This window comes from Vicugna pacos, chromosome 1 (genome assembly GCF_048564905.1).
Source record: "Vicugna pacos chromosome 1, VicPac4, whole genome shotgun sequence".
In the NCBI taxonomy this organism is placed as follows: domain Eukaryota; kingdom Metazoa; phylum Chordata; class Mammalia; order Artiodactyla; family Camelidae; genus Vicugna; species Vicugna pacos.
In genome coordinates, this window is record NC_132987.1 from 30292691 (window position 1) to 30320146 (window position 27456).

The following is a 27456-nucleotide window of genomic DNA, read 5'->3' on the forward strand; positions in this document are numbered from 1 at the left end:
ACCAGCAGTGTATGAATGTTCCAGGTTCTTTATATCTTCACCATTTATTACTGTCTTTTTTTAAAATTGCAAAGCCATTTGAGTGAGTGTGTAGTGGTATCTGGTTGTGGTTTGAATTTGCATTTCTCTGTAATGTTGAGGATATTTTCATGTGCTCATCAATCAATCGGTATCTTTGGTCATATATCTTTTCAGATATTATGCTCATTTAAAAAATTGAGTCATTCTTCTTATAATTGTTTGTAAAAATTCTTTATATATTATGGATGTAAGTCTTTAACCAGAAGCATAATTGATAAATTTTCTCCTACTTTGTGGCTTTTTTTATTAATCTTCTTAATTGCGTCTTTTGGAATACACATTTATTTACTTTCTTTTATAAATTGAAGTTATTTACTTACTTTCATGTTCAACTTTATCAATTCATTAAGAATTATGCTTTTGATGTCATAGTCATATCTAAGAACTCTTTGCCTAACCCAAAGTTATAAAAGTTTTTTCCTGTTACCCTTTACAAGTTTTGTAGTTTAAGTTCTTGCATTTATATATTTGACCTGTTTTGAGTTAACTTTTGTTTATGGTGTAACACAAGGGTCTAAGTTTTTTCTTTTCTTTTTTTTTTTAAACATATCAATATCCAATTGTCAGCACCATTTGTTGAAAAATCTATCTTTTACCCAATGAATTGTTTGGTTTCTTTGTTAAAAACCAATTGAACTCTAATTCAAAAAGATGCATGATCCTCAACGTTTTGTTCATAGCAGCACTATTTACAATAGCCAAAGACATGGAAGGAACCTACATGTCCATCGACAGATGACCGGATAAAAAAGTTATGGTGTATTTATACAATGGAATACTACTCAGCCATAAAAAAGAATAAAATAATGCCATTTGCAGCAACATGGATGGACCTAGAGATCGTCATTCTAAGTGGAGTAAGCCAGAAAGAGAAATAAAAATACCACATGATATCACTCATATGTGGAATCTAAAAAAAGAAAAAGAAAAAAAAGGGACACTATGAACTCATCTACAAAACAGAAGCAGACTCATAGACATAGTAAACAATCTTATGGTTACCAGGGAAAGGGGGTGGGAAGGGATAAATTTGGGAGTTTGAGATTTACAAATGTTAGTCACTATATATAAAAATAGATTTTAAAAAGTTTCTTCTGTATAGCACAGGGAACTATGTTCAATATCTTGTAATAACCTTTAATGAAAAAGAATATGAAAATGAATATATGTATGTATACCTATGACTGGGACATTGTGCTCTACACCAGAAATTCACAGATTGTAACTGACTATACTTCAATAAAAAAAGAAAAAATATATATTCTTGGTTATATTCAAGTAAAATCTATTTTTGAATATATGGTCAATAAGAATACATCCAAATTCATGTAATATATTAAAAAAGAATGTTGATACATTGATAAATTTATTAAATTCATGAATTAGTTATTCAGAAAATTGCTACTTCAGGGAATTGATTTTTGGTGAATTGCTGAAACTGGGGGTAGGATTAGGGCTGAGATGGGGATGTCAAGATCTGGAAGAGTGGAAAATGGCTCTAGTTTAGATTGTAGCGAGGGTAGCCCAGGACACAGTTCCCATGCCCCATATCTAGAAAAAGGCTGCTATCGGAGGCCTGGATGAATGGAGGCGTTGGGCCTGAGGCTACTTATTTATAGCCGCTAAACGTCAAATTGCTCTGAAAATAAATAGGCCGGATCTGCAGAAGACAAAGTGAGTTGACCCAGCTGTGGAAGAACTGGGGCATGGGGAAAGTGTGAAAACAGACATGGGGCTGAGAAGTTTTACTGGGCAGGTGAAATCTCAGACCACACACCCATCTCTGCTTCCTTTAAGTCATGGGTGGTCCCAAGATAGACGACAACTCAAGCAGAGTTTGGCTGAGGCTGCAGGCACCCCTTCTATATAGATTTCTTTCCTTGAAAGGAAGCAGTATTTTCGATTCTTATTTTGTTGCAATCCCCGGCAGTGAATATGGAACACTGCACCGGGCACACCGAAGTAGATTAAAAAATGTCCCTTAACGTGATATAGTTACCTGTGGACTTGAAAATGCTTGTCAAATTATTTCTGGCCTTTTCTCATGACAAAGTTCTAATTTATGCTTTGTATGGCAAATTCCCCATTAATCAGAGTCCCACAGGCAAATGCTTGAGAAACAGAGGTGCCATAGTTGTACCCTGACCTTTGAGGAAGAAAGAAAGTTACACAAATACTGGATTGAAACCAAGTCCTCTGTACTTGAAAGTTCAGAGGGGGTTTAGAAATCTGTGAAGGTTTAAAAGATCCAGGCATTTTCCTGAAGCCTTAGGTGAGATTTTATTGCCAATAAACTAAATTTAAAAGAAGCAAAGTTATAAATAGCTACTACTTGTAAAGCAAAGGTCTAGCCATTTTCTCACATGGAAACATTTCCACTCTCTAGTTATTATGAAGTAATTAGGAACACCTACAACAGAAAAAGATTTATTAAAACCAAAGTCTGTTTGCCTCATCAGTAACTGCCTCAAGGTGCACAGCTCAGTAGTAGATATAAACATCTTCAATAAGAAACACCAACTGAGATGACTACATAGTTGCCATGGAAGCCTGAAATTTGGGCTTACATAACTGGGATAGAGAAAACCCTAATACTTTGGAGAGAAGCTTTTTGAAGTGAAATTCGAGGACAGGGCAATGTGTGAAAGAATTATAGACCACTGCATTTTAGGGCTGGAAAAGACCTGAGGTTACCTAGGTCCAATCTTTCCATTTTTCTCAAATGTCTCATTTTTCAGGTGAGAAAAAAAGGGAAAGAGCCTGCCCAGTGTCATATAATCAGTCCCTGAGCCAGAGCTAGAGTCCAAACAAGAAACCCAACCGAGATCCTGGGACTTATATGGCTGTATGTATAATTACTCTCTGTTGGGGTACAGCTAACTTAGGGTTTGTGGTTGGAATTCCATCATCAGGCTGACTACTCTTCCGGGGTGTAGAATGACTATAGAACAGTTATTAGTACTTCTCAGCAGAAGAGGGTGATGTGTGAGTCACTGCCGATTCTTCACCTTCTCCCTTACCAACTTCTCTTATGGCCTTCCCCCAAATGGATATGTAAGTAAGCTATAGCCGTGAATGCATATTATTTGTTTTGTGACTATGGTTGTGTGCATATCTATGTTTTAAAAAATACTATGTCTTAAATGATACGTGTGTATAGTGCATATCTGAACTTAACGATTTGTATATGAGTCAGGCTGTGTCTGGGGTCTTGGTGTTTGGATGTTGTTAGGTTGAAGAGTTATTTGCTAAAAGGAAACTTGACGTATGCCTGCTATAGAGCAGGCAAGGACGATGAGTTTGGAAATTATTTGACTTGGTTATCACCCCAATTGCTGGGGACACTTTGGAGATGGAAAATCCAGAGTAGGCACTCATATTTTTGCTCTGAACTGGTGGTGAGTACTAAGAAGCTTAAAACTCAGAAGAGGAATTCTTACCACAGGCATGACACCCCTGGGTACAAACTCTTTGTAAAATTCCAATAAACCAATCATTGTCCTCTTTGTGGAAGACTGCCTAGTCCTCTCTAGGCTACTAGGGGAAATGAACAGGGCAAGAAGAGACGAAAGAGAACCCTAGAGTCTGACATTCTGAGTAGAACCTTAACCAGCTTGCTTATGCGATATGATTTTTAAGGGAGCTCATTTTTAGTTAGTTTGTTTGTCATCAAGTCTACACATGGACTTAGAAACTGGTTGAGGGACAGGCATAAATCCAAAGATCTCCAATGCAATAACTTTCACAAATTTCTGTAACTCTCTGACTCTTTGGTGCAGATAAGGGAATGACTAATGGTTCATAACAAACATTATTTGGGTGAATACGTGAGTAAATGCATATTTAATGAACAGTCAACACCTAGTATTTGAAAGATGCTTCATACTTTTAGCTGGTTTCACCTCAATACCCTGTTAGGTGAATATTTTTATTTCTCTTCACAGATGAGGGAATTGATGGTCAAATAGAGGTTGAAAATGGTCATAAATCAGAACTAGAAAGTGCCAGCTTTGAAGCTGCAATTACAATTTACGCGACTGCAAAGAGCTAGACATCATTTCTGAAGACCCAAGAGTATGTGTTTACCTTTGTTTGCAACAGAATAGGATCCGCCTGACAAATTCTCCCTATAAGAGTCAGACCTGGCATCAAGGGAATACTCACGGTGAGACTCTGCAATCATAGGAAAGGGCTGTTTGTACAGATGTTTTAAAACAAAATAGATTTCCACAGTCAAGCCTGAATCCATCTCACTGACTAAATAGGAAGCCCTTTATAGTGTAAACCAGTTCCTTAAGGCGACATTCATTATACCCTCAGAAGGGACCACCTCTCACTCTTTGATTCCACCTAGGGGCTTGCCTGAGAGAGACTGTGCATTCTGTATGGGCAAGATAGCTCTGTGAAAGCTGTTGCTGAAGAAAACACAGGATTAGGGAGAAAGAAAAGAAAAGAAAAGAAAAGAAAAAAGAAAAGAAAAGAAAAGAAAAGAAAAGAAAAGAAAAGAAAAGAAAAGAAAAGAAAAGAAAAGAAAAGAAAAGAAAAGAAAAGGAGGGAGGAAGGAATGAAGGAAGGAAGGAAGAAAGGGAGAAAGGAAGAAAGGAAGAAAGAAAGAAAGAAACATAGCTACTGAAGATTTAATCCTTGTGGAGCTGACACTAAGATTTGGTCATTTAAAAAATATTAATTTATATTATTATTGCAAAGGCATTTCTAACTAATAAAGTTAGGAACGTCTGAATAAGAGAGATAGTATTTTAAAAATACTCCAGTAATCTATGTATTTATTTATTTATAAATCTATTCATCTAGGATAAATTCAGCTTTTCTCTTTTGGAAGAAGGGTTGAAGTGTATTTTTCTTTCCTTTTTCCCTTTAAAAGAAATATCCAAGAAAATCTCAGGATTATGCTCACTACAAGTTAAATTTCAAAATGTATAACTGAATATATATAAACAATACCTATTATTGCAATTTTTGAATAGAAATTTTGTACCGATACAAAATGCGGAAAGTTCCTGGACTTCTCACGCTTCTGTGCGTTGAAATGCACTCTCTACCTCCCACTCATTCTGCAGGGTGAACTAGAATTCCTTTCAAAGCTCACAGTGAAAACTGTGATTATTTTAGTTCTGCCTTCAGCAGACTTAAGTGTGCCTGTAGTATTTTTGCACAAACCGCAGTAATTAATTATTTTGAGATACTGTCATTATCTGTGCCCTTCAGCCTTGGTGATTCCTGGGTTACTTGAGAGCAGGGGCTCTATCTTATTGCCTTTGAATATTAGTACCTAAGCTCTGGGCTCAATGAATGCTTTTTGAATGAATAATATAGACCCAGACAAAAGTACCCACATATTCTCTCCATACTACCTAAGACTGAGATGCAGTGATCCGACATAAACCTAAACCTTAGTGGACCCAGGCATAGGTCAGATCTCATGCCTTCTTTAATTCTGGAATAGTAGGAGTCAGTGAGCCTCAATCATTTCCTTGGTTCAATCATCTACTATCTCTGGATGTCTTATTAAACTTCAAAAAGCTATACCTTCTCCTACCTCATGGGAACAGTGGAAAATAAATAAGATCACATATAGAGAACCAGGATTTCTTATTAGAGAGCACATTATTTTCATCACATCAGGCAAGCTCCTGGCACTCTCTAGAGTGCTGAAAATTTTACTCTGAGAAGAAAAAAAACAACTTGGAAAGATTTTCACTGTACCTGTGCTTTCTATTATTAAACAGTACACATCCTGTGAACCCCTGTGGTATGATTCTAGAAAAATGACGCAAAAGATAAGACAAACAGTGAGAAAAATAAGCCTGAGCATTGTTTCTGTGGAGGACCAATGTTTTTTTTTTTTTTTTTAAATAACTTGCCTCAAGGGGCAGAGGCATTTAAAATAAAGAAATAATATTGTTTTCCTATTTTGAGTTGGAGGAAACTATGCCGATGAGTGAACCACACACATTTTCTAAAGACATGTACTTTTAAAAATACCACTGGTTCTTCAGGTTGTTTTGGAAAATTATGTGTCAGTTCATAACTTATTTGGAAAATCCCAATAATCCTATGTTATTTTACATTTTAAGGTATATTTTCATTTAGTTTTTCTTATCTATAAAATGAGTTGGGGAAAATAGCAACATTTCAAAACCTATGGACTCTTATGAACTGTAATATGTGGGGAAAGTACCAACTTAGAATCCAATTTTCCTTTTGTTTTTCCTGAGTGTGTATCAGGAGAATTTCAAACAGCCTCTCTCTGTCTTTGTCCCCGTCTCTCTCTTTCTCTCCATTTTCCCACTGACTCCAAGCTCTGATTGCTGAGTTTTCTGAGTTTCCAAAGACTAGCTCATCCAACTAAATGTCTTACCTGAGGACTGATTGAGGAATGGTTCCAGTGATTTGGAAGCAGCGTTCAGAAAATTAACCATAGCAAGACCCGTGGAGCTGACAGGCAGCAACAGGGGCAGCGGGCCATAATTCATTACTTACTATCCTCTGACTCTATTCCACTCAACTTTATTGCCCTGAACTTGACTCCAAGCCATGTGACCTGCAGGTTGACTCTACTAGCACAGAACAATGTCATTCATGGCCCAGAGGGGGAAAAGCAGAATTCTTCCGGATGAATTGGCCACTGTAAGGAAAACTAGGGCCACTGTTCACTTTGTATGAGGGCACTTCCTAGTGAGTGGGAGTGAGCATTAACACAGGAGAGGAGGAAAAACAAATGAGTTTCCTCAGAGTTTCAAGAAAAGGTAACCACGAATAAAAAAATCTGGGAGTGTTTGAGCCTCAGATTCATTCAGTTAATTAAATTATTATGGAGTATTAAGCTCATACTGGCCACTATACAAGATTCTGGGAGATAATAAACAGTTCAGTCATAATCTAGCGGAGATGACACATAATTACAAAAAACATGATTAGAGACAGGGTAAATGCATTTAAAAGGGCAAAAATTATAGAACAATTGCCTATGCTGGGGACAGAGTCCATCCAAACTTACTGAAGTCACTTGGGAAATGGGTCCAAATCATCTTTGGAAAAGACCCTATTTCCTATGAGTCTTCCAGATCAGAGGTGAACATTGGGTCTGCTGGGATTATTATATATAAAAATCAAATATTTTGTAGATGTTTTAGTGCAAACTGAAACTCCCTAAGTTTGGGTTGGCACTAATCTTGGATTGGGAATGGGTAGGATGAAATTTGAGTTCTGAGTCTCTCTGATTTCTTCTTTATAATAACCTGATTTTGGCACTAATGGATGAGGAAAAAAAAGAAACTCTAGCTATTTAGATAAGCTTTAAAATATATATGCTATAGAGCAGTTCCATCCAATAGAACTGTTTGCAATGGTAGAAATGTTCTGTGACTTCACTCTCCAATGAAGTAGCCACTAGACACATGCAGTATTGAGCATTTGAGATGTGGCTGTTGACATGAGAAAATGATTTTAAAATTTTATCTAATTTTAATTAATTTAAGTCTAAGTTTAGCTACATTTGGCTAGTGGCCACATTACTGGTGCATTTTTAGACCACAGAAGATGTCCCAGAAAACAGATGAAATGGCCAATTTAGATTAACAACTAAATTCACAAATATGAATTACTCTAGAATACAACTGGAAGAATGTTTTACATACTGTAAAGCTTATGCCCAAATCTAAATGTTTTAAACATTCCAATTATATAGAAATGCTGATGTTCATTGATTAGCATTAACTAGTCACCTGCCAGAGGCCTTATGGTAACTGTCTTCTAACTAATATTCCAAATCTCCAATAAGCAGTTTCTGTCTATTTTTCAAGCTGACTCCTCCATTTTTGTTTTGTAAAAGAAGTAAGTACTTTTTTACACATTGCAAGTCTGAAATATATTATCTTAGATCAGTAAGTCTATAATTCACATATGTCAAACTATAATAAGGAAGACATTTTAAAAGTTGGAATATTTTAGAGGAAAAGTGAGTGCTGGGAGACTAGCCTGCTAGGAAGCTAAAATGGACCTAAAGATACTGACCTAAAAAAGCAAGTAAAGAATACTCTCAAAGAACTGACTTATTCTTAAGATGCGAATAGAAAAGTATATATAGATAGATAGAAGGTAGGTATTTGGGGAAATATCTTTAAAATCAGATTGCTTAGTAATTTCTAGAGCAAGACTAAAACCATGGATACCCCCAAAATTATACACTCTGTCAAGTAAAGGTAACATTCTCCAAACTTTGATGAAAATAGCCAAAAAACCAGAGTAGGAAAGCAGGAAATCATGTAAAAGTAATTTTTTGATAGGAAAACACAGCCAAGGGCTTCAAAATACTCATTAAATATTTGAAAGTTGTATATTTCTTGACTATTAATACTTTCCACGATTCCTTGGGCTCAGATAGGGGCAGCAACTATCAAGAATTATAAATGTGCTAATGTGTGTCTAGTTTTGAGGAATTCTATAATGTTCTCACTAGAACATTTCATTCCAAGCAGATTTTTTAAAAGTGTTGCCCAGATGATTTTCAACTTATAAATTAAATTTAATTGTTTAGTTCAGATTAACCTCTAGCTCTTATTAGGGAATCTTTTAGTGTGAGACAAATGTAGCTTATTGTCACCTTTATTATATATTATTACACATTATATTATACATATATATTTATAAATCAGGTAACAAACACTAAAAAACAAAATCAAGGAGCTAATAAACTGTCAAAGAGTGGAGGTCACATGTTATTGTTTCCATTTAGGAATTTATATTTTTATGATATAATTAAAAAATGTTCTTAATTATAAATATCTATGCTCAAATATATATGTGTGTGTATATATATATATTCTCTTGTGACATTTTTGAGAAATAGATTTTTTTAATTTAAAAAATTTTATACAATTTTTAAAGGTTACTTTCCATTTACATTTATTACAAAATATTGGCTATATTCCCCATCCTTGAGCTTATATTACATCCCAAACTCACCACTTCCCATTTATTTTATTACATTTTGTTATCATATATGCTTTTGAGGTTATTTATATCTATTGTATCTGTACGTTGGAAATACTATACAGTGTGCTACTGCACATCTCCTTCTAACTCTGCATTCAGTGATGTTGCATTGGTATCTTGAAATCAGCCACAGTGCGAGTATTCATACCATGTAAGTTAGCAAATGCTACAAATCAGTGATTGATTTTTTTGTTTTATTAATTGCCTGGACTTAAGAAAGTCATGTAGAAAATATTAATAAACCATATTAGAATTAAAAATGTGTCTTGTCCATAACCATTATATTATGAAGATCACAGAAAATTGAAAACTATTATCTCATTCAATAAGGTTTCTTATATCATTGACAAACAAAAGATAACATATGTTTTTGTTGTTTCACTTTCATCTTACTCATTAATGTATGAGAATATTAACCAATATTCATATTAGGAATACATCTATTTGTCAATTGCAACTATAGGTTGGCTATGGATTTTAAATTTTGGCAAAAATCAGTGAAAGCGTTCTGTGAAAATCAAGTGGTTATATGGGATTTACAATAAAGAGTAGTGTCCATTTTAGTATTACTTGTAACAAGATTGTATGCTACGTATCCTTTATGTCAGTAAAATTTATTATAAACCTGTATAGTTATATACCTAGGTTTATATTCACACCACTGGAATGTTAATCTCATTTCAATTTAATTTATCCTTCAAAGCAGATAAAGACATCTTCTGTGACTGTCTAGAGGTAAGATAAGATTTGGCAATATATGTGAAAGTTCTTTATACATTGTGAAGTGATATAAAATAACAATTAAGATTATGATTAGGGAAGTTAAAGCACCTTTTTTCTTTTCATCCAGATTTTCTCAAAGGATTTAAAAAGGAAGAATTTTTACTTTCTGAATTAAAGACTCACTGGGGAAGAAAGCTGCTTAACGGGGTTAGGTAAAATGGTGTCCATTTCATCCATCTATGATATTTTTCTTGTTTATTTTTATGGCCTTTTACCCTAAACTAAAAAATATATCATTTAGAATGTTTATTTCTCTTTGTATCTGAATTGGAATCATGGTTTCCCAGTATACACAACTGAAAACAGGAAGCCTTGGGTGTAATTTAAAAAGAAAAAGAAAAAAGAACAGACAGGAAGAAAGTAGAAAGGAAGGAAGGAAGGAAGGACGGAAGGAAGGAAGGACGGAAGGAAGGAAGGAAGAAAGAAAGAAAGAATAACCTTGAAGTATCATGGGGAAATGAGGTAAGCAGAACATAATTACTAAAATTGAAATTTGGCTGAAATGACAAGTTCAAAGGCCCAGGTATTTCCCTATATGCTCTTGGATCTTAAATAATTAAAAGTGGCCGTGATTCATCTCATCAATGTACGAACTGACTCAGAGGAAGCAATGTCATTTGTCCAGAGATACAGTTATTAGCATTTCACTGACTTGGCCGACTGAAGAATGACTGGATCAAGTCAATCCTGTTTAGTTCTCACCATTTGTTCAGATTAAAGTATGAAATGATGTCTCATCCCACTCACAGAGTTGAACATTATTCCAGTGGAAGTAAGAGGCAGAGGAAGGGATTAATTACAACTGGGGCAGTTCTCATTACTTTCTGAATTTGGTTTGTAAAATGAAAGTGGTGCTCAACCTAAGCTGCTCATTGGAATCAACATTTTAAAATACATTGAATACTAGAGCCAACCAGCTGAGATCCTCTTTTGGTTGGTTTGAAGTGGGGACTGAGTATTGATATTTCTTAAAAACATCTCATGTAATTTTAATGTCCAGATGGAGTTGAGAATCACTGGCTGGATTTAGGATATTTTTCTTTATTAGGTACTTCTCCAGAGATTAGGCTTATTAAACATAAGTCAAAGTTTGTATTTATAATGTAAATATCTTGTCAAATATTCAGGCCACAATGGTTTTTTATTCTCACCTTTGTACAAAACTATAATTCTCATGTAAAAGTGGAGTTTAAGTAACATTAAAAAGTGAATAAATGTGGTAGCTCACAGAGAAAGAGAATGTGACAATGAAGATATATGTATGTTCATGTATAACTGAAAAATTGTGCTCTACAGTGGAAATTGACACAACATTGTAAACTGATTATAACTCAATAAAAAAGTAAAAAAAATAAAAGGAATAAATGCTACTATAAAGTTTATATTTTGAAGATTAAAAAAAGTAAGCTATAACCTATCTTCTCCCATAAATGTTTAAAAATTGCCAATTATCACTTAGTGTAATAAATATCGTCTTTATAAACCAAAGGCTAGTTTTGAATTCCTTGTTTCTAATCATCCTGGAGCCTGTCTTGATCCTAAATCCCTCCTGAAACCTAACTTTCCATGTTGGAATCAAAACCCCCATAGAGTGTTTCCAGAGTTGTTGGCAGCTTTCCTCTGGTCCAGAGTTAGACGGTCTGTTTGCTCAGGTATTTGAAGGCATTGCCTGAGGTATATTTGTGGCACTATTGTTAAGAAGTCCTTGCCATTTGACACTCTGAGTTCTCTTTAGCAGAAAACAGGAAAGTAACTCCATCACAAACACCTAAGTCACCTCCACAATCCAACTGGAAACGCAATTACTGTCACTGACATTTGTTCATTAATTCAACAGTACATCAGAGTCCCTACTATATGACATACATACATATCCAGAAATTTCTCTGCTTGATGTTTTTATATTACTATAATCATATTCATGTGTAAATGGTTTCATGTATTTGAAATTAATTATATCACAATATTAAATTCTCGTAGTGCTCCTATAAGCTTACTAAGGGCAAGAAAAGTTATAATACTTGTCTTAGATGATTTCATGAAATATACAGTGGTTGTGCAAACGGACAATCTAGGGGATGGTCTTCATAGTCTCCCCAGTATTCTTCACTGATGCTTCCAAAGCCATGTCAATAAATCTGCTCTCCAGTGGAAACCAGCGAGCTTACCACAGCTTAACACAACCAGTGAGTTAAGCACCACATTAAAGTCCTCTAGATGTCCCTCTTATAAGATTGTCATTCTGATGCTCTATATAGCTATATAAAAATCCTGGAGTGTTTTATAGATAATCTTGAATGCCTTTGAGAGAAATTTAAAGCTACTCAGTAGATTTGGGGAATCTATTTAGGATGTCTGTCTAACTTCCTCCTTCCTTTATTGTAAGATTATAGAGATGAGGGAATTATGCAAAGAAGATAGCCCTCGGAGTCTGACAGATCTTTTCCTGGACCTCTTCTCTCCCATTTTGCATGGCTGAATCCTGCTTGTTCTTCAGGTCTCTATTTAAATAAATGCCTTACATTCTGGCAAGCCTTTCCCAGGTTTTCAGTTAGACATTCTTCTTATACCCTCTACACATTAAATACTCATTTATTTAATTTTTGTCTTCTATGTTAGGAATTAACGCCATGATGACAGAGAGGATGCCTGTTTTGTTAAATGTTCTGTCACCAGCACCAAGCATAGTGCCTGGCACCTGGTATGCATTCATTGAATAGCTGCTGAATGAATCAACAAGTGAATAACATAACAGTATCAAATGAGTGTGCTTATTGTGCATCACACACTGAAATTAGTACTTGGTATGCACTATCTTACCTAACCTTCACAGCATCAGTTTTATTATTTTCCTGTATTATCTGTGAGGATACAGGAGGACAGAAAGGTAGAGGCAAGGCAACTTGGACGTGCCTGTTTCCCAAGCCCTTGCTCTACCCACAGCATCCCTTAGAAACTAATCAGCAGTAGAGTGAAAACACGCTATAATCCATGATTAAAACAAAGAGTACTAAATGTCATTGTGTTTAGAGTGATGCCTGCTCCAAAATGAATGGATGTTGGTAAGATACTTCCTGGACTTTTACACTAAAATACTACTGAATTTATGTTTCTTCACAGGATGATCCACATGTTTGAGCCCTCATTTCACCACATAGAGCTGTCTGATTCATGGGAAGAGAGGGCTGGTTCAAAAGTTATCTTTCTTCGAAGGATGAAATGAAAACAGCAATTAGTTATTTTCTAAAATTCTTGAAAGTTTTTGCCCTTTTATTCCTATATGGCTTAGAACAGGTAACTATCATACATTGGTGACTTGATAGTAAGTGGTTTTAATTTAGTGGTTGTTTCAAAACTGTTCTGGCTCTGCAGATAGTGTCAGTAAACGGGATTTAGCTTTCTAAATCATGGCTTAAGATACAGGAAAAATAGCTCTTGAATGGAGGGATATTCATGAAGGCAGAGTGTCTATGTTTGCCCAGAGGCAAGGCAGTGCTTTCTGATGATTCTCCTTGAAGGTATTTTTAAATTTAAAGCCGATCATCTAGCGTATTTTTGCCTTGCTTTGCCAATAGTTTCACCTCACAGAGGGTACAGGAGGTTAAAAGGTTCAGTTTCTTAGATTCTAATTCTGACCAACAAGGGGAAATTATTGGCAAAATTGGAAGAGCTGGACATATAAAAAGAAAAATGATTGTTAATTCCTAGAATACATACTATCTGGGAGAGAAAACTTGGACATAGTCATCTGTGTACCTTGAAACTTTCATAAGCCTAATTTGAAAAAATAAAACCACCAAAAAATAAACCCAGATATGAGCATCAGAATTACATTTCTGGCTATGTAATCATAAGTGATGCAGTTAAAGAAGAAAAGACTGCATCTTAAAAATTCAGTGCAGGTCAGGCTTAAGAGGACCTATAGAATAAATGACTCACCACCAAAGATGGAAAGATCAGTATTTGGAAGGATGAATGAAGAAAATGATCTGCAGCTTGTGAAAATACTCAGGGCAACAAAAAAGGCCTTTGGAAACATGTTCAGGTCTGAAAATCAAAGAAAGGAGTGGGCCATTGCTTACAGCCAATGCCATCAAGTGAAGGGATGATGCAGAAAAAGCAGATATCCTCAGATCCTAATTTGCTTGTGTCCTATGTAAAATAATTCTAAAATATATAAAAAAAACTTGAGAGGATAAAGGAAATACAATTTAAAGCAAGACATAAGAGAGAAATTTGCTACTGCAGTAGTGCAAGATTTCTCCCTCAAAAGAATCACACTCAGAGTTACTAGGGAAAGGTGCTGTATAAACATGGCTTAAGCAAATGGGAAATTGAACACTGGAAATGTGCAAATGTTTCTCATTTTTCAAATGAGAAGAAATGAAATCAACAAACTAGACAAGTGAAATTTATACCAATTCCTGGGACGTTTCTAAGATTTACTGATGAAAGGAGAGTTTGAGAGCCAAGAGGAAAAAAAAAGAAAGATTTAAGATGAAACACAGTATGAGTTCACTAAGATGTCTTATGAGACAAACTCCTTTCTTCCTCAGGGTTACTGGACTTAACTGCACATCCTCCATGGTCTAAAAATGCATTGTCTGTATTCTCTCCCCTTTTTTCTTACTGAGGTGCAGCTTCCTACATTTGGCTCTGAATAACCTGAAGGCAGGGAGCTTACATCTTTACATCCATAGTGTTTCTATTAGTAATATTTATTGAATAAATTAACTAATTAATGGCATCTCATAACATCTTAATAATATCCATGTGAACAAGAGAGGGTAAAAATATACTGATTGCAAGGGTAACTAAGGAGATTAATAACAATTGCAACCACAATGCTAAAGATGTTTTTAAATAAACCAGACTAAATGAGGGGTTTGTTTCTAGTAGTGTACAGCAGGCCTCTTTCTTTGGCTCTGTCTTGCTTCACATTTTTAATCAACAGTTTGAATAAAAACATGAAGGATGACTTGTTAAATCCATGGGTGATACAAATTTGGGAATTACAATTTAGAAGTCAGATCTTAAAATCAGCATCTGAAAGCATTTTTTATAGCATTAGAAAAAGTTACTGAAAGTAATGGAAGAGTGGACTAAATGGAACAAGACAAAACTGAACAGGGATAGCAAAATAATTGGGTCTAGACAACAGACAACAAAGGTGTAAAATGGCTAAGCAGCAGCATGAGCAGAAAGGGCTAAAGGGTGTCAGCTGATGTTAAACACAGAGCAGGGTGATATGGCTGCTGAGTCAGTGAGTGACCTTCAGATGCATTAAGTGAAGTGTACTCAAGGGGGAGGCTATGGTGCAAGTGGTAGAGCACATGCTTATCCTGCACAAGGTCCTGGGTTCAATCCCCAGTGTCTCCTCTAAAGATAAATAAATGTAATTACCTCTCCCCTGCCAAAATAAATAAATAAATAAATAATAAGCTGAAAAATTAAAGGAAAAAAGAATCAGCATTAAAAAAAAGAGAGAGAAGTATACTCATAGAGTGAAGAAGAAAAGACAACTTGAACGTTCTGTTTGATTCTAGGCTTTACATGATTAAAGGGCTATGAGCTACTGTAAATTAATTTATCACGGGGAAAGCATAGATAAGGAAGGATGGCAATGTGAAGAACTGGATAACCACATTTCATTAGCTTAACAGCAAGTGGGAGACGTAACAGAATGGTTCTGGGTGTGCACAAGAGGCAGAAGCAGGGTGTGAGGAGAGGCCTCAGGCAATGGGTGCTCATCAGAATCATCTAGACAAACTTTACTTACTTTTAACTTCTTTAAAATTGTGAAATGTAGCACATGTTCAAGACAGCATGAAGAATAAACAGAGAGTATAAAAGAGCATAATCACTCCCTAAGATAAGAAATGAACATTTCCAGCACCCAAGGGGACCCTGTGTGTACTTTGATGCTTACCCTCTTTCTAAAGACAAACACTGCTCAGACTTCTGTGATAATCACCTCCCAACTCTTCTTTGGGAGGAAGAGTTTGTATGTATCTTTAGTAAAAATGGCAAACCATTTTTGTATGTAACCCGAAACCATTTAATTTAGTTGTATCTGCTTTCAAGCTTTATTAAATGCAATCATTGAGTGTGTTCTCATTTTCTGTTATATTTCTTTCATTATATTTGCAAAACTCATTCACATTTTGTGTAGCTCTAATATGTTAAATTCCATTTTCTTTTTTTTGGTTAGGGATTGAAAAAGTTTTTGAGGGGCTTGAAGCTTATATTATTTGTGTTCGTTAAGAAAAAGGACAGAAAAGTCTTGCGTTCGTTAATTTTATAAAAAACATTTGTCCATATGAGTACATTGCTAGGGCTCCTCCCAGCCTAGGAAGAGATCAGGGCAAGCAAAGTGCCTGAAGTTTAAGCATCTTTGGCTTCATGAAAAATACACTCTGATTGTGGTATTTTATTGTAAAAATATCCAGCAATTTATTTATCCATTCTAATGTCGATGGACTTTTGGTGTATCCCTAAATACTGGTGCTATTACAAAAAGAGCTCCAGGAATATAAACATGTTCTAGGATAGCACTGTTCAATAGCACCACAGTGATGGAAATCTTTGATATTTGTACTGTCTAATATGGTAGCCACTAGTGAAATCTGGATATTGAGCACTTTGAATGGGTAGTGCAACTGAGGAACTGAATTTTAAATTTAAAAAATTTAGAACTTAATTTAGATTTAAATAGCTACATGCAACTAGTGACTACTGTATTGGACAGTGCAATCCTAGGGTGTATATCCAAGAATGGCATTGCTGGGGCCTAAGGCATGCAAATATTTAACTTTTTTAGCTACTGCCAAACTGTTTTTAAAGTGGTTTTAACAGCTTACTCCACAGGCAATTACTCATATAGAGTTACTGTTGCTCTATATTCCCCTCAATTCTTGGCATTGTCAGATTTTTTTAATTTTAGCTGTTCCTGTGGGTGTGCAGTGGTCTCTGATTGCTATTTTTAAAAAGATTTCCATATTCTTAATGATGTGGTATACCTTTATATATGTTTATGGCTATTTGGATTTTCTCTTATGTAAATTACCAGTTTGAACCTTTGCTCATATACTATTTGGTTGTCTGTCATTTTCTTATTGATTCATTGGTGTTCTTTATAAATTTCATATTTTAAGTATAAGATCTTTGTTGATGACGTGTTTTGCAAATGTCCACACACAGAAAGTTTTACAAAACATTGATACCCGAATCTTAACTCCAAACCAATTAAATCAGAATTGCTGTGAGTAGGTTAAGGCATTTTTAAAGATTCCCCAGGTGATATTAATCTGCCTGTGTGAGGAGAATAGATTACAATAGTGGAAGAAATGATTTGCTAACCATCAAAACAGTCTCTCTGAAGCAGTTATGGTGGTGAATATGTGGACTGTCTCTGGAGTCTGATGGCCCGAGTTTGCTCCCAGGCTCTAATAGACTTTAGGCTTCATTTCTCTGTTCTTCATTTTTTCCATCTGTAAAACTGGGTAATAATATCTACTAGATCGTCCTTGTGAATACTAAGTGAGCAATTATACGTACTATGTGTGACACGTAGCAAGTGCTCTATAAGTATTAGATATTATCGTCATCATCATAATCATCATCATCAAAAGATTAAATTAGCTGCTTTTATAAAGTAGTGAGAGTGAGAACCAGCATTTTCCTTAACGGGAAAGCATCAGAAACTTTTCAATAAGATAAGAACAAAGCAAGATTGCCCTGTCTCTTCCACTATTCAACACTGTCCTGGTGGTATTGGCCAATGCAAGCAGAAAGAAGAAATTAAACAGAGGCATAAGAATTGATAAAGAGGCAAAACTACCTCTATTTGTTGCTGACCTGATAGTATATCTAGGAAGCCCTAGATAATTAACGATAATCAATGGTTTTATTTAAATAATAAAATAATTCAGTAGTGTAGCAGATACAGTATTAATAGGCAGAAATCAGTATCTTTAATATACACAAACAATAACCAGTTAGAGGACATGATGGTAGAGAAAAACCTCATTTACAATGAAAACAATGAAGATCAAATACTCAGGAACAAACCTAATAAAAATGTGTAAAGCTTATAGGGAAATTTTTGAAAAAATCTTTCAGGAGAAAGGTACAAGAGTAGGCTAGAACGAATAGGAAGACACCCCCCGTTTGTGGATAGGACAAATTAACATTACAAAGATGTCAGTTCTTGCTGAACTAACATAAACTTAACACAATCTTGATAAAGATTTTTTTTACAGAGTTAGACAAGTTGAAAACAAATTGGAGATGGAAAATAAACATGCAAGAATAGCAAGAAAAAACCTGAAAAAGAAAAAAAAATACGGGGAGTGGGGAGACTGGGACTATCAGATATTAAAATTCATTATAATATACTAGCCTCTCTAATTAATGCAGTGAGATACCAGTGCATGAATAGACAAATAGTGGAAATGAACAGAAAATCCAGACATAGACCCAGGTAAATATGGAAATTTAGCATAAGATAAAAATTATATCTCAAAACACTGTGGGTAATAATTGACTTTAAAAGAATTCTTTTAAAAAATAATACATAAACTTTTGGAAAAAGATAAAATTATATTCATATCTTACACCAAATACAAAAATAAATTCCAAATGGATCTGGAATCTAAATGAAAAAACTGAAACCATACGAGTACTAGAAGAAGACTTGGGTGAACTCCATTTAAAGCTGACTTTCCAACTGTGACTCAAAATCCAGAGGCAAGTAAATAAAAGATTGATAGATTTTACTATGAACAATCTTTAAAATTGTGCTTGCCAAAAATTACACATAAAGTTAAAAGACAAATGACAAACTGGGAAAAATATTTGCAATATATACCACAGAGATCTATTATTCCTAATAGATAAAGAACTTTTAAAAATTGAAGAATAAAGGGACAAAAACACAATAGAAAAATGGAAAAAGATAAAAATAGACAATTTACAAAAAATAAAGAGGTAAGGCTCTTAAACAAATGAAAACTATTCATACTCACTTACAATTACATAAATACAATTTAAAACAATCCTCAGATAGCAATTCTCTTTTGTCAGACTGGTGAAAATTAAAAAGCATGATAATATATTTTATTACTGAGGTGGGAGGGAAAAGAATCTTCTGTTATACATTGCTGGAGGCAGTGCAAACTGTTATGACTATTTTTCACAAAATTACATTTTTGACCCAGAAATTCTAATTCTAGGAATTTATCCTAAAAATGTACTTCCAACAACATTAAAATATATATGCATAAGGTTATTCACTGCAATAGTGTTTTTAATTGCAAAATATTAGAAATAATTTAAAGGTCCATATAAGAGAGTGGTTGAATTAACAATAGTATTCACACTATGGGTTATTGTGCAGCTATAAAAAGAATGAGAAAGATCTCTATGAGCTGATATAGAGTGACTTCTAGGATATATTATTTAGTGAAAAAAGCAAAATGTCAAAGAGTATATGTAAGGAAGAAGAAGATATAAGAAGATATGCATGTATCTACTCTTTGTGCAAAAAGAAATACAGTAAGATTAAACCAGACACTACGAGGTTGGCTACTTACAGGGGATAGATGAAAACAGGGTAGTAAGAATGGGAAAATGGGAACAGGAAAAAAGGAATGAGGGAGGAAAATATACTTTTCTGTAGTTCTGACTCTTGGAAACATTATCATATTTCACATATTTAAACATAAATAATCAAAATGAAAAAGCATGTGAGAGGAACTCAAAATGTAATACAAAATGAAGGGAATAGAAATGAAAATAACTAACCTAACTAAATGTGGAAGGTTGTATTGTGACTATAAATGATAAAGTTAAAGATAAAAAAAACTATACATAACTATTATATTCTAGTTAGTATTCTCTCCCACAGTGGTGTGGGTTAGCAATGCTAGAACTACTTTATATGTATACCAGGATTGAGCAGATAAGTACATATATTTGTAGAGAATGAGAACCAGTTTTCTCACTGTCAGAAGAAGTAACAAGTAAAAAAAAGGGAAGGGCATGAATGAATCCTGAAGTATTTGATTAGACTTGAAGATTTCAGTATAAACTCATGGTTTTAAATGATTCATCCAGAGAAATTGACAGATGTGTACATGAGCATACGTATATGTATTTCCTAGATCCGTTCAATGATGGGGTCTAGAAGCAAGACACCTCAGTAGCAATCATGTACCTAGCACCTGGATGTTGGTTTCTAAATCCTATTCTCCAATAAAAGAAACCACAGCTGCTTAGGAAGATGATTGATTCTAGGGATGGATCAGGGAAAATACAAGATGAGGGTGGAATATCGTACTGCTAACAAGTAAGGAAATGCTAAAAAAGATGAGGCTGGAATGTTGAATGGATAAAGGCATCACTATGAAGAGGCTCCCAATGGCCAGATTTAAGGTAACTGAAGTAATAAAATAAAAATAGTATGGCTTATAACCTAGAGATTCAAATAAATATCTATAATCTCACACTGATATAAATAAACAGGTAAACAGAAGAGAGAACTTTTTCTTATAGGAGAATTCCAATAATAAACACAGAAGATTATAGAAATGGAAAATCACCTACACAAAATAATTGCTGCAGGCAAGATTCATCAATTAATGATAAAATTAGTGGGCAAAAAAGTATGATAGGAAACAATATTTGCATAGCCTCAAAATATCTCCCTACAAGATACTTATAAATTACAAAGGGAAAAATAGTAACTGTTGATAGAGAAATCTGGCAGACATCATCTTTACTAAGTGATCAAAGTTTACATTACCATCGTAAGAAAGATCAACATCATGTACCACTTGCTATGATGTGCTGGGAAGGGCAAACATCACTTCTGTGTTATTCTTGTCAAAAATGCCTAATTTCAATTTAATCAATAGAAAACATATGATAATTACAAACTGAAGGATATACTAGAAACAAGCAAAACAAATGGCTGACTGTCTTCAAAAGTGCCAGTCATGTAAGACGCAGAAAGACTGTGGAACTGCTATAGATTGGAAGAGTCTGAGGAGACATGTCAACAAAAACAGTATGGGATCGGGGATTAGATTCTGGACCAGAAAGAGGACATCAGCAGGACAACTGGCAAAACTGAAATAAGGTTTATAAGTTAATTATTAATTTCTTATTATCATTATGTAACATGTTAACATTAGTGAAGGCTGGATGGAGGATATATTAGAACTCCACATACTATTTTTAAAACTCTTCTGTAACTCTAAAATTAGTTCACAATAAAAATTTTAAAAGTGTAGTAAGTTTCCAGCTAGCTGATTTCAAGTAAGGGATAACACTCAGTAGGAGTTGTAGAAGAGATTCAAGCCATAACTAGGCGGTTCCAATACATAGCCTTTAAAGCTGCCTTAAACCATAAAGCTTTTTGGAGAAAATTGACAGAATCCTTATCTTAAAGAGTGAATTATAGGATTCCACACAAGCTTTGATCCAATGCTAATCCCCTTGAATCCGTGGAGAGTGAACAGTTTAACAGCTCAGTTTTACTTCATTTCAGCAAATAACATGTGCTGTGAGGATTACAAAATGTGTTACAAAATATTCAAATTAGTTTACAATAAAATTCCCTTAGTCTGAATTTTCAAGAATTTAAATACTTGAGAACAACTTTACATCCGTAAATGAGTTTTAAGCCACACTCTACATAGCTATCCTAAACTATACCAGATAATTACACAAATGGATCAAACAATTTAAATCAGGTGAAAATTATACTCTTAAGTGGAGAAAAGCAGATTTCAAAACAGTACTTGCAATATGATCTCATTTTTGTCAAAAGTGAAAATATATGCTTAGGAAAGAGCCTAAAGTTTTATATGATAAAATGTAAACAGTGGTTAACAATGTGTGGTAGCAAGTGGGTGTTTTTTCTTCGCTTATCAGCAATTTCTAAATTTTCTACAATAATTATATTGCCTTACAATCATAAAACAATAAAGATTATAAATGTTTTTTAAAAGACAGAAATGTAACAATTTCTTAGGTCTCTGAATAGTGAGTAATGAACTATCCACTCCAAACAAATGGATGTAGCTAAATATAAAATATCTAGACAGTCATTTTGTGTCAGGATGAGGCTACCTCTTTGCCTTAAGGCTGCAAATAGGAGATGAAAAGTGAGTTTTTCTCCTATGTCACTTCAGTTAACAATGTCAAAAATTACTCAGAGAACAGGTTTAAGCATTTGCAATTATCAAGCTGACAATGTCATAGGAAACACTAACATCTCATGCCAGACTTAAATTTTTAACAGTTTATTTTTTTAAATGAAAAGAGAAGGTGCACTCTTTCAGGGAGAGGAAAGAGGTATGGGTATTCTTTATGGGGCATATATATTAAGTGGAAATAATTAATTTTGCCCTGATCTTTAAACTAGTATCCATCTCCTAGTGGTTAGATGCTAAAGCAGTACTTCTTACATTTTAAAAAGTAATATTTAAAAAGAAGTACTTAACTTAGGTACTTCTTAAAGTGGTGTTGGTTCAGATGCACATTACTGATTCTGTAGGTCTCAGATAGAACTTGATGCTGCACCAGAGTCATCTAGAGGTTTGTTAGAAATGCAGAATCTTGGGTCCCACCTCAGATCCACTCAGTCACAATCTACATTTTGATAATATCCCCATTTGACTTATTTGTATACATTAAAGTTTGAGAAGCTCAAACTAAAGAACTCAAAATAGTCTAGACTGACATTTGATTTCTATAGTTTTCAATGAAAATGATTTAAAGAAATAATTTTAACAAGATTATAGAAACCAATGTTGCTGCTGAATTCTGTGAGCAAACAACACAATTTTGATTTGTAAAGCTATTTTTAAGTAGCTAAAACATCTTCCTTAAAATAAAAATAAAATTTCTTTGATTCTCAGGTGACTTAAAGCTAGTTCTTGCTGGTTTACCTATTCTTATACTGAGTGGTTTGTGCAGCTAATTCAAAAGCTATCACTTTCAAGTAAGCCAGAAAGAGAAAGAAAAATACCATGTGATATCACTCATATGTGGAATTGAAAAAAGAAAAAAAAAGGACACTAATGAACTTATTTACAGAACAGAGACAGATTCTCAGAAAATAAATGTATGATTACGGGGTTGGTGGTGAAAGGGGTGGGGAGGAATAGATTGGGAGTTCAGGATTTGCAGATGCTGACTACTGTATGTAAAATAGGTAAACAACAAGGTCCTACTGGATAGCACAGAGAACTGTATTCAATACCTTGTCATTGTCTATAATGAAAAAGAATATGAAAAGGAATATATATATGTATAACTGAATCACTATGCTGTACACCAGAAATTAACACAGCATTGTAAATCAACTATACTTCAATATAAAATATACAAAAACAACAACAAAAAAGAAAATAATGCAAAATCTATCACTTTCTTCTACTTTGACTCTCATTTGAGAAGGATAGTTTCAGAATCTGTTTTTCTATATTCTACTGGCATATTGGAGGGCTTTTCATCTTTCAGATGCTATGATGATAGGATTATAAATGGGACTAAGTGGCATAATGACAACATAACTTTGTTTCAGATTTACAGTAATAAATAAGTGACTCTTGAGAGCTCTTGGACAACACATTAAAAGAAAAGGAAATGGAATCAGTGGGTAATTTAATGAGCTTAATACTAAAAGAGAAAATTAGAGTGACTACCTACAAGCCACTAAATCATTTTATAAGTACAATTTCCTAAAGAAGACAAAACTTTGGGGTCTGGAAAATCACTGCTTCATGTGAGGAACACTCATACCATGGCAACATTAAAACTCTGTAATTGAAGAACTCTTACATTTCTAACCTTATTTTTGGGGAACATTCTACCTTCTAGGGGTCCAAGAAGAAGTGATTGTGTGGCTAAGTGTAACACTGAATTTCAGTCTTACAAACACTCAACCTCTGATAAATTTCATTGGATCATACTTAAACCGACTGAAGCCATTCTACTACCATTTTCTTTATAATTTAACCTTGACCTGACACTCTGATTCCTATCAGGATTTCCAAAAAGATATACTGAGAATTTGTTTACTCACATAAACTCTAAAAAACAATTAAGCAATGTGTATTGTAGTAACACAGTAGAACTCATTAAATATATTTTAACTCAAATCTGCTTTTTTAAAAGCTTGAGAACAGAAAACACACACTATTTAAAGTAGTACCATTACATATGAGTTGATAAATTGAGCCTAAGTATTTGAAAGTACAACCATAGAAATTAAAGAGACAGTGCTTTCACAGAGCCACTGCAGTGTCTACCACAGTTGAATGTATCACTGTAAGATACGTAAGTAACCTTGCTTTCAGAGCAAGGAAGAAACTTGGAAGAAAAGGATAAAATGAACATGCTTTCAAAGTTACCATCTACTCCCATCAAATATCTGCTGATGAAGAGTAGGACAAGAGTTTAAAAACCAGCCTTTGGTCATAGGAAAAATGCTCATAAGCTTTTCGAGCCTAAATGTATTTTGGTTATAATGTTAATCTTGAAGTCCATAGGCGATTTTGCTAAGAGAACGTCATACCAATAATAGCCCATGGGTTAACGATTTCTTACTGTTGTTTTTATGTTTAAATTTATGATAGTATTTCATTTAATTTCAATTAGTTTCTGAAAATATAAATTTTACCTTTCCTGAATATTATATTATCTATTTTACCACTAATCATTTTTTTCACAACCATCATTTTCGATTAGTTTCCTGAATTCCTTGTTCTTTGCAGGAACAGTATTAATATTAATGGAGTTAATTGATCATACTCTCTAAACTATAACGAAAAATTTTAAATAAGAGCTATAAAGTTGTGATCGTTCAAATGGTAATTCCCAATGTTTTGACAAAATGCACTAGAAAATTAAGTCATTTAAAGTAATGTTGAGTGGGAAAAAAGCAAGTCCCAGAAATGATACCATCTCCAGAAGCTCAAAATAAGCAAAACTAAACAATATATTGTGTTAGAAAAACATTCTTTTGTGACAAAACAGTAAAACAAAAAAGCATGAACAAGACTCAAGATAGATTACTTAATTTTTAAGAGCAAGAAAACCAGGAGGTTTAGATTATTCAGGAACAAATTGATAATGATATTGTAGGAATTCCCATCTAAGCTGGGGCACCACATTGTTCGAAAATACTGAGCATTGTGCCCTGTAAGTAATACACTTTTCACTGTATTTTTAAATTTATGCCAACTATTTAGTGATTTTGAAATGCTTCATCACTAAACACTATGAATAATTATTTTAGTAATATATTTTGTTTTATTACCCAACTTTTAAAACCAGTAATATCAAAATAAAACTAATAGTTTTAATTAACTGAGGAGAACAAAGCAAATCTCAGATTATTCTGCTCATATTCATAGTGTTATATGGTCATACTTTGATCAATGAATGCATTGTTACCAGCAGATATTTGTAGAATTATATTTTTGATTTCAGAGGCTAGGTGCAAGTGGACTTTGATTTCCATTAAATTATGTAGGAAAAGGCTTTTCTTGCTAGTAAATCAATAGTGTGAAAAGCAAGAGCAACTAATTATTAGATATGAGTCTGGAGAAAAGAAGAATCTTGTATCAATATCACATTACAGTTTCAATAAAATAAGAAGTACCCGTCATCATTCTAGGCAGGCTGGAATCTAGGAAAGAAAGGGATGAGATTAAAGTGCAAGTGCTTTCACTTATATAAAACATTATAAAACCATTCTTCCACCCTTAAAAGGACAGAACATTTAGCAGGGATTTTGCAAAGCTTAACTTGAGTGTATTCTAGAATACATCTTTTTTTCCTTGCTGGGTAACAGAGAGACTAGTTCCAGCAAGACAAATAGGCAAGCTCTCCATTATAGTTGCAACAGGACTACCTTTTCACCACTAGTTGTATAAATATTTGCCCTCAAACATCTTTTGAGGACTGTGGAATATTTTTCAGGCAAAGAAAAACATAAAACCTACAAGTTAATTAACTTGAAATAAGTTCTGAGAGTCTAGTCTGAATTTACACAGATTACTTGAGGTTAAAATAGAATGCTCTACCCTTCTGAAAGAGCCTATGTAACTCTGCCAATCCCAAAATATATAGATTTTTGAATGAATGAAAGTGCAACTAATTTAAAAAATTTAGAAGTCCTTCAAGGACACTGAAATAAAATTTAATATTATGGAAAGTAATTGAGGTAAGTGGAAATAACCTTGGACTTGACTGAATGAAATAAGCAACTGATAATTTTTTTTTCATGCTGTCATATTTGGTCTCACTTTTAATTTTACAGGAAGAACAACTTTTACTGTACCTGACGAGGGGTTCTTTCTGATTTACTCCTACACCATTCCCAGTCTGAAAGGTCTGGTTTCTGACTCTCTTCGTGAGACAGTCTTCTTTCTGGCCCTTCTAAAAAGGTGGTTTCTTCATATTTAATATCACCTTCTGTTTTTTCAGAAAGCAGTGGATCAACACTCTTTTCATTGTGGAAATCCTGTTTAGCCTCTGTAATATCAGTGTTTGTGCATTTGTTGATGCCTTTTAGTGTGGAGCTGTCCAGAGAGGTTGTGGTGCTGACTTCCACTTTTATGGCATTGAAGATATTATGAGTGTCTTTCTGAGAGTCTTTTGAAGTTTTGCACTCATAGTTCATGAGGTTGTGATAGGATATAGAATTTTCATCATCCTCATAGTAATCTTCATGTGCTATTTTATAAATTCCATAACTTTGTTGGAATGATAGATTGAATTCAAAGCATCTCCTTTTGGCTATATGAAAACAAAAGCAAAGTTCCAAGGTTAGAAAGGTAAATATAAACAGCAGTTGGATATACAAAGTTGATAAAAACAGGAAGGTACATTCAACTTGATTAGTATAAATTTTAAAACTATCTTTATTTACTTCTTGTCAATTACACAAAGCAATTATGCCTCATGAATTCAAGCCATCTCATCACTCTGGCCCTAACTTACACAATGAAGGGTTTGAAATACATACAACCCCAAGACTTTGATGTCTTTAAAGAAATTTTGGTAAGAAAAATTTAACCCTAAATTAGAAAAGTCTCATGTATATTCGGTTTTAGTTTAAGCTCCTTCAGTTTACCAATTACCTGTACATTTCTTTATTTGGGGATAAAATACATTGTTTATAAATTTCATTTTGCCAGAAATTAATTATTAAGAAGCTCTTAATATTATATGAGCTATTCAGCTGACAATGCCAACAAGATATAACTGCTTTAAATATTTTGATGTTTATCATTCCTGACATTTATATGCTTATAAATGCAAACATTGAAAATTAGACATTGCTGCAATACAGCTTTAAAACTTTAAAAATAACATGTATATTGCTGAATCAATTTGGAATGAATTGTAAAAAAGAGTGTATAGATTCATGTTTCTGTGAACTGAAGCACTTTACAACATGTCTATAAACCTGATTAATTACAAAATGAGTGTAGCAGGAATGCATTAAAACTTTCTATGGTTTAAATCAGGTGAACTATGATGGTATCCAACACATTG

The 27456-nt window shown here is 34.0% G+C and overlaps 1 protein-coding gene across 1 annotated transcript in view; it reads right to left on the reverse strand.

Annotated features, from left to right (window-relative positions):
• The window catches only part of GPR149 (G protein-coupled receptor 149), a 58416-nt gene that overhangs the window by 24493 nt on the left and 6467 nt on the right, over positions 1-27456 (reverse strand). The window contains exon 3 of the mRNA XM_006202830.4: positions 26237-26694. Coding sequence (XP_006202892.2) covers positions 26237-26694 — 458 coding nt within the window. The remainder of the gene's footprint in view (positions 1-26236; positions 26695-27456) is intronic.